The sequence below is a fragment of the Crotalus tigris genome, unplaced genomic scaffold (assembly GCF_016545835.1).
Source record: "Crotalus tigris isolate CLP2741 ecotype Arizona unplaced genomic scaffold, ASM1654583v1 scf7180000017658.5313226, whole genome shotgun sequence".
In the NCBI taxonomy this organism is placed as follows: Eukaryota; Metazoa; Chordata; class Lepidosauria; order Squamata; family Viperidae; genus Crotalus; species Crotalus tigris.
Window position 1 is genome coordinate 3858301 of NW_024096545.1, and position 7623 is coordinate 3865923.

Here is a 7623-nt window from a genome sequence, read left to right on the forward strand (position 1 = left end):
CTAAAAAGAAAAAAGAGAAATAAAAGAAATAAAATCCTATTCTATAATATTTAAATAGCAGCACTTTCTCATGGAAAGGTTTTTCATCATTAATTGCAATATCTCATTTCAAAATCATTGCACATTTAGTCCATTTGTAAGTTGCCAAAATCAACTTTTCAATCATCTTTTTTGGCTTACTCGGGAGGAAAAAGAATTTTTAAGTCCTGAAATTTGCATTTAAAACTTCTTTTGCTAAGGATTCAAGGAAACTCACCCAGTTTCCTTGCTAGAAATTTGCTGTTGTGAAAATTCTTAGTATCTGAAGAGCAATTAACATGTAACAGTACCAAGGTTAATAGCTCAGCAACATAGCTGACTGAAGCCACCTATCTTGAACATGTCTAGAAAGAACAGTGATGATATAAACATCTTAAGCTAGGCATAACCAAGTCACTTTTTACCATAATATATATGTGAAAGATCTCAACATGTATTGCTGAGAATTCAGAAATAGTTGGAAATACTTGCGTTTTTCTGAGAAACATACATATATGTTAAATCTTTCTGTGCTACTTTTAATTTTGAAAGCTCCTTACAAGAATGTTTCTGTGACTTCAAAAATATATAACATTGTTTTTGGTCTGCTCAAGCATTTTTTATTACATTTTCAGGTAAATCCCAACAAAATAATCTTTCTTTTATGCATATAATAACAAAAAGAACCAGCTTATGAAGTTATTATGAATAGAAAAGATGTTTAAAATAAGTTTCTAATAAAAGAGTTTAATTGATTATTAACAATTCCCATTATCAATAAAACACTGAATTTTAAAATGCACCATAACATACATGCAAAATCATTTCTCTATTAAAGACAGAGGCAATGAAGGCAGAATCTCTTAATGTCACAGCAATTGAATATTGAACAAAAGGCAAAGAACATGTTAGGATTAAAACAAGCAGTTTTGATTTGTTGCTTAGCAACAGAGATTGCGGGGGAAATAGTCAAAGAAGAGAAGGCATTTCCAAGATAGAGAATTATTTTAGGAGAGGGAAAGTGGAAACTAATAAATATTGCCTCAGAGTAAATATTAGCTCATATTTTTATCAATAATTGAAGCTGCATATGTTAGATTCCTCCGATCTGTAGTGCCCATTAGACATATGGGAGTGCAATTCTCATCATCTTCAGACAGTTTGAATGATCATAGTTCAGTATGACTGGGGAACAATATCTTGGCAAAAACTGGTCAAGTAGTTAGGGGTGATGATTCCAGATGTTTTAGACTTAAACATTTCCAAAGGGTTGCAAACGCACTGAAACCTTTAATCAACCTTGTGTGTTTGATGGGGTAAGGCTATTAGTAAAAAAACAAAGGAAGTTGAGATGTGTTACGTGTTTTTAAAAGTGGTGACTCCCCAGTGTTAAGCATTCCTCTTGTGTTTGTCAAGATAAATGAACAACTGATTCCTTCCTCCCCATCCCTTTTTCCTTTTCCTTTCTCTTGTAGGACAAAACAAGCGCTTTGAGTCTCAGCAACGTGGCCGGGGTTTTCTACATCCTCATCGGTGGTCTTGGACTAGCCATGCTGGTTGCCTTAATCGAGTTTTGTTACAAGTCAAGAAGTGAATCAAAACGGATGAAGGTGGCAACACATTCACAGGCCTTTCACACCTTCTTTAGGATACCAGCCAGCCTCCTAATAGGCTTTTAGAAATGGATCCAACCAGGATGGTGATTAGGATAGAAAGTCAATATTTTAGGGACAACGCTGATTTTTACTTGACTGATCTGTTTAGTGTTCAGCTGAGTGAGGCATTTACTGAAAATGACGTGGCCAGGATTGTCAGGAGCTAGAGAGTAATATTTTTTAATTTGACAGTGATTCTGCAGGCATCCTTATTTCAATAAGTCACCATCAGTCACAATAGTTAGTAAATTGCCTCATGTTCTTTAGTAAAATGGAAGTGATCTAGACTAAGTGGACTGGCCTTGGAAAACATTTTCAGAGTCTATCCTTGATTAGTTAAGAACAAAGTTTGATAGTTTAGCATCTACAAAAGAGAGACAACTGCTTTATTCCAGCTTGGTATTTTTTTATTTACTATTGTCTACACTGATTAGAAATAACTTTCTGGGGTTCCAAGAATATTCTGTCCCTATTCCGATTTTCAAATGCCAGAGAATAAACTAGGGAATATTTGTTAGCAAAGCATGCAATTGGTCAACACAATACTGTCTTTTCCCATAGTACAAGTTGCTTTCAGTTGTTCCGTGGTAGTGAGAATGCCCAAAGAAGAATCTGCTCAGGAAAGATTCACAAATTTCAGATATGTGGTTTTTGCTGATATGTATAGCTCAGTTAGATCACCTTAAGAAGTTTTATCCTTCTTGTGCAACTGTGAGGTTGTTACATACCTAAACTTGCTCAGGCTACCTTTACACTGTCATATGTACATAGTCCTGACTTGAGTATCTCAAAGACTGCTAATTATAGCAGCTGCATACGTAATTATAACACTTTTTACAAAAAAACTTAAGTTTTTGTTTATTTATTAAATTTATATGCCACCCATTTCACTGTCCAAGTCATAGCTGTATTTTAGCTGTAATATTAATTCCTTTTCCTATGTAGAAAAAAATCTTACTTGACAGAAACAGAAAAATGGTTGTTGGTTTATATTTGTAAGAAGCATTAGGAGCAGTACAGCTTTTGCCCTCTTTTAGTTCAAATGTCTAGAAAGTAATGGAATATTTAACCTCTGCCTTGAATGTTATAATTAATATATATATATAAAGAATATCAGGCACTTTTCTTTCAATACAGCTTTTCATTCTCCCACTGAGTTTTCCAATGCCATTTACAGAAATGAAGATGTTAATCATGAAATAAGACTTGTGCAAACCAATTGTGCAAATGGCTGGTAAACAACAATAACCAACATTCCTAACTGATATGCCACAGACTTTCAGTTGGAAAAGAATCCTAAATGACCATATCTGAGTGAAGCATTTTTCTGCATAACATAGGCATGGAATCTAATCCTCAATAAACAAACCCAGATTTAACCTTTGAATTTAGGGATTGTTAAATCAGATAACCTGTTCCTTGCACCATTTGTGTTTAGTTTCTCAGCTTATCTTGGCTATTATTCTTCTGCCTATGGCCAGGCCTTTTCATAACATCAATACATGCAAGACAGAAAGTTCTGAAAGTTTAATATTTAGATGAGAGTCAAAATGTCTGTGGAGATTCTGTCATCCAAGTCATGCTGTCCCAAAAGTACTTTTTCAAAAGGCCACTGGGCTTTCTTTGTTTTTGCCTGAAGGCATTCCACTTTTCATCTAAGAAGCTTCTTCAGTTCTGCTTGAAGACGCTTCGCTTCTCATCCAAGAAGCTTAAGAACTGAAGAAGCTTCTTTGGATGAGAAGTGAAAAGTCTTCAAGCAAAAACAAAGAAATTCCAGTTATCTTTTGAAAAAGCACCTTTGGGATGATACTCAAAACTGATGATATACTTAAGATTCAGGTAGGTGGTTGCTATTAATGGTGTTAAACAATTAACAAAGTAATTGTTCGTTAAGGGCATAACCTGATATTATCCCATGATAACAAGAACTTGAAAAACACTATTTTCAGAAAAGAATTGACAGGAGGGAGAGAACTTCATTCCCCTCTCATGAAAACCAATTCCTATCACTTCCTTCCAGTGTTGGAACCTGACTAAGAAAGAGAAATGAAAACTTATTGGGTTATTTGTTTATTTTTTTTCAAGCAAGAATTTGGAGGTGAGAAAATAATGAAATCCTATTTTGCCCACTGAATTTTTATTTTAATCAACCCCCTACACACCCCCATATTAGTGTTATAAGAAAAATTGGAATCTAAATTTCCAATTAGGCAGGCAGTCCTTTGACTTGACCCCCCCCCAAAAAAAAACTTTAAATTTGATGCAGTTAACAATTAATTAATGTGATTTTCCATTCCCTTTCCAGGTGAATTATTTTCCCTAAATTTGTGGCTTATGATAACCTAAACTACAATCCTATAAGAGGATGCGTTAATGAGCCTTCCCAAGCTTAAGACACTAAAGATGCATGTATCTTCTGTGTCTATCATAAACGCTGGCATACATAAAGCATCTCCTAGTAATAATAAACAAAGCTTCACAATCTGCTGGTATTGCTGGAGATAAATACAACTATTAGTAGCAGTCAGGAGTATTTTCCTGGATTACATAAGCGGTATTTTAGAGGCAAATGAATTGAATATAGAAATTACAAAACTACTAGAGGAGGAATTGAAGAAATGATGTGTATTATTATTGTCCAGCCATTACCAACGGCAGGGGGGAGACCCCCCTTGTTTCTCTTAAAAAGGGTTTTTGTTTGATTCCACAGCAATCAATCAATGAAGCCATACGGACATCAACCCTCCCCAGAGCATCTGCAGCAGGAACCAGCAGTGGAGAAAATGGACGGGTGGTGAGCCACGATTTTCCCCAAACCATGCAGGAGATTCCATGCATGGGTCACAACTCTGGGATGCCCCTGGGAGCAACGGGATTATAATTGTCCCTTGATGGATCTTCTGGATGAGACCAGGGTCTCCCTTACCCCAGCAAGGGGCCAAAAGCAGACCATTCAAGAAGAGGGACAATGCAGTGGATCTTCTAGAAGAAATCAGATCCATTTCCTTTGTTTTCTTTGTGTGTTTGTATGTGTCTGTTTATTTTGCAGTAAATCCACAGGCAGAAGAAAGTACAACCTGTACTGCAATAAGGAGAGGGCAACTGGACTGAACATAATTTGGAGATATCCCTGAGACACGGTTACAGAAACACTGAGGAAGACAGCGCCATTTTGTTTTTAACTTGGTTGTTAATAAGTTCTTAGTGTGTGCAATATATATTTTTATTACTAATTCCCGTGATGTCAGGGTAATATCAGCCCTGCCCTGCTGAAAAGTTTTAAATCAGGTTTAGTTTGGGATGCAAACCATAAATGTCTACACTACTAATAGTGAAAGAGGGTGGGGGGGGACACCTTGAGCAACAAGACTCTACTGTGTGTTAAAATTGTTGCAACAAGCCTGAGTAGGAAGTTGAAGGAGTTCTCCATTCACCTGTCAAATGGGGAAAGGACTTCTAGGACAGTTGAAAGAGAAGCCTAACATGGAGAAAGAAATAGGAAGCTTTTTTAAAAAAAAAAAATGAGTTATGTTGTGTATTCAGATTTGCAAGATCCCAAGTAAGTAGAGTTTAGTGCCACTAATTGCCAATAATTAATTGGTGTTCTTGGAATTTGCATTTAATAGGCTATCACTTGGACAGGTTACCAGCCAGCCACTCAAGGTCAGGGCTATTTCCTATACATGGGGAAAACCAGGAAAATGTGTTAGTTTGTGTGTGTGTGTACACACACACACACACACACACACACACACACACTTGTATGCATGTGTACACACAAGCACATTTCCTTGTCTGCCTTCTCAAAAATGAATAGGCAAATAACAGCCATTTTCTCATTCTTGCACTTCTGTAAATGTTCCTTCTTATGGCGATTTTTGAGTAGAGAACCTTGCATTGCCAATTAATGTTAAATATCCAAACTATTTTGAATACATTCAGCTTTTTGGTCTTTCTGTACCTCATCTAAAGAATATCCCTTGGAGTAACTGAGCTGCATATATTTACTATGACATGAGAATAAATCCAGATTTCATTGAATGATGCCAACAAGGAAATGCATTCACCTAGATTCAGCCTTCCTCAGTATTTGCAGCTGGTTTCATTTAAAAAAAAACTCAACTAAAATCAGATTCAGGAATCAAATCTTGGTCAGCAACAGCATCTACAGAAAAGCCAACAGGTTGGTTTTCCAGCTCATCCATCTTCATGAGTGGAAGTGGAATACTCAGAACATACCAGCTGGTACCTTGCTTCCTACTTTGTCTCTGATCCAAAACCCCAAGCTTTCAATTAAATTCTGAAATTTACAGAGATGTCCAAAGCACTAGAAAGTGGACTTATCAACAGTACTTCCCCCAATCATGTGCATGCTAGCACACCCAATGAAATAAAAGCTCCAACAGGAACAATAAACTACTTGAGCAGAGCAGAATACTTTCCACTGAAGACATCTGTGTTAAAGACGAGTATCTTCCACTTGATCATTAGTCTGGAAGAAGCCCAGCTCTTCTTACATTTTCCATCCTCATATATGCATTTGCTCATGACTGGATCATAACACCAGATTTTACAAGGGGCTAAACCTTTATCCAAGTGCCAGTGCAAACTCCACAGGAATTTCTAATATCTTAAGACCTGCAGATAACAATGTGCAAAACATAAGACTTGCATAGAATAGAGGAAAGATGATCAAGGCTTCAACACAGGCTATAGACTAAAATGACTTCCTGGTGGGGTTTGATATAATATGAGTTTGTTTTGTTTTTCACAAGTGTGACTAACAACTGGCTGTAAAACAAACATTCATATATCACATATGCTTATAAAGTGTAAGCAGCCACTGAAGTCTGATTTCTAGGAACTGATTTTAACCATTCAACACTGTGTTGTTCCATCCACTTCCTCCATTCCTCTTAAGATGGCACTTTCATAAGACTGGCAATATGGAAAATGCAGATCCCCTTATGAGGGCACAGCATGCCTAATAGCTATTTCTTTCTGTCAGTGCCACTGGAAAGCTTTTGTCTCCATCACTTCATCCAGCTATTTGTCAAGACTCAGATCTCAGCATCTGATATTAACTCTTCAAGGTCTTGTTCTTGGTGTATTATTATTGTTATTATTTTTGTCTGCTTTTGATTATATTTTGAGTTAATTCTGTGTATGTATTTATGGTGCACCAAATTCACTAAACCGAGCCTGCTTTTCTGTTAAGAAAGCTTTTGAGTGTCAAGGACAATCTGATATTTCTGGTAGTCTCAAGAACTTTAAAAGTTCCTGCAACTATCTTCCACCTTAAAAGCCAATTTATGCAGAGTGCAAGAATTCCTTTCTGTGCGGTCCAAAAACAAAAAGGCCCATGAAATTTAAAGAAATGTGAAGTCTTTGAAGCAGAAAGTATCAGTGGCCTGCCTAACAATTGTACCAGCCAGTTAAATGAATCTGTGGAAGGACAAAGGCTGCGATAATAGGACATGGATAATAGGACTCATCTTTAAAATGTTTTTTGATCAACGAAAGGGTGGGAAGAAAGAAAGAGTGATGCTGAAGAAGTGGGAAAATGTTAATTTGTAATATGTATTTTTACTACAATTTTCTTAAATATAGAATAATGGGGATTGGGGAACCCTTAAAGACATTGACATTTTCTCAACAAGAATCCATATTTAACAATTTTGGCTTTCATTAAATTTTGCTCTTTGATACATGGATATATATTTATTTTTTAGTTTAAGAATTATATTTGTTTTCACTCATCTTACCTGTCTTTTATTGATGTAAAAACAAAGAGAGAAATATTGCCTGGGATTTTTTATAATACGAATTCTTTCTCTATTTTTCTTCCCTAACCATATTGTTTTGTTCCAAGACTGGATTAATGGAAGCAAAACAAAATACATTGCAATTAATGTTTTCAAACCTTTGCCAATGCAGAAACCAAATCACA

The 7623-nt window shown here is 36.0% G+C and overlaps 1 protein-coding gene across 7 annotated transcripts in view; it reads left to right on the forward strand.

Annotated features, from left to right (window-relative positions):
• GRIA1 (glutamate ionotropic receptor AMPA type subunit 1) overlaps positions 1-7385 on the forward strand; it is a 237883-nt gene extending 230498 nt beyond the window's left edge. For 4 of the 7 annotated variants that reach the window (XM_039335751.1, XM_039335750.1, XM_039335754.1 and 1 more), the window contains 2 exons: positions 1494-1628; positions 4363-7385. In XM_039335751.1, coding sequence (XP_039191685.1) covers positions 1494-1628; positions 4363-4554 — 327 coding nt within the window. In that variant the 3' untranslated portion in view covers positions 4555-7385. Of the gene's footprint in view, positions 1-1493; positions 3338-4362 lie in introns of those variants that run through there. The other 3 variants (XM_039335752.1, XR_005555835.1, XM_039335753.1) reach the window with 3 other exon arrangements.
• The last annotated feature ends 238 nt before the right edge of the window (positions 7386-7623 follow it).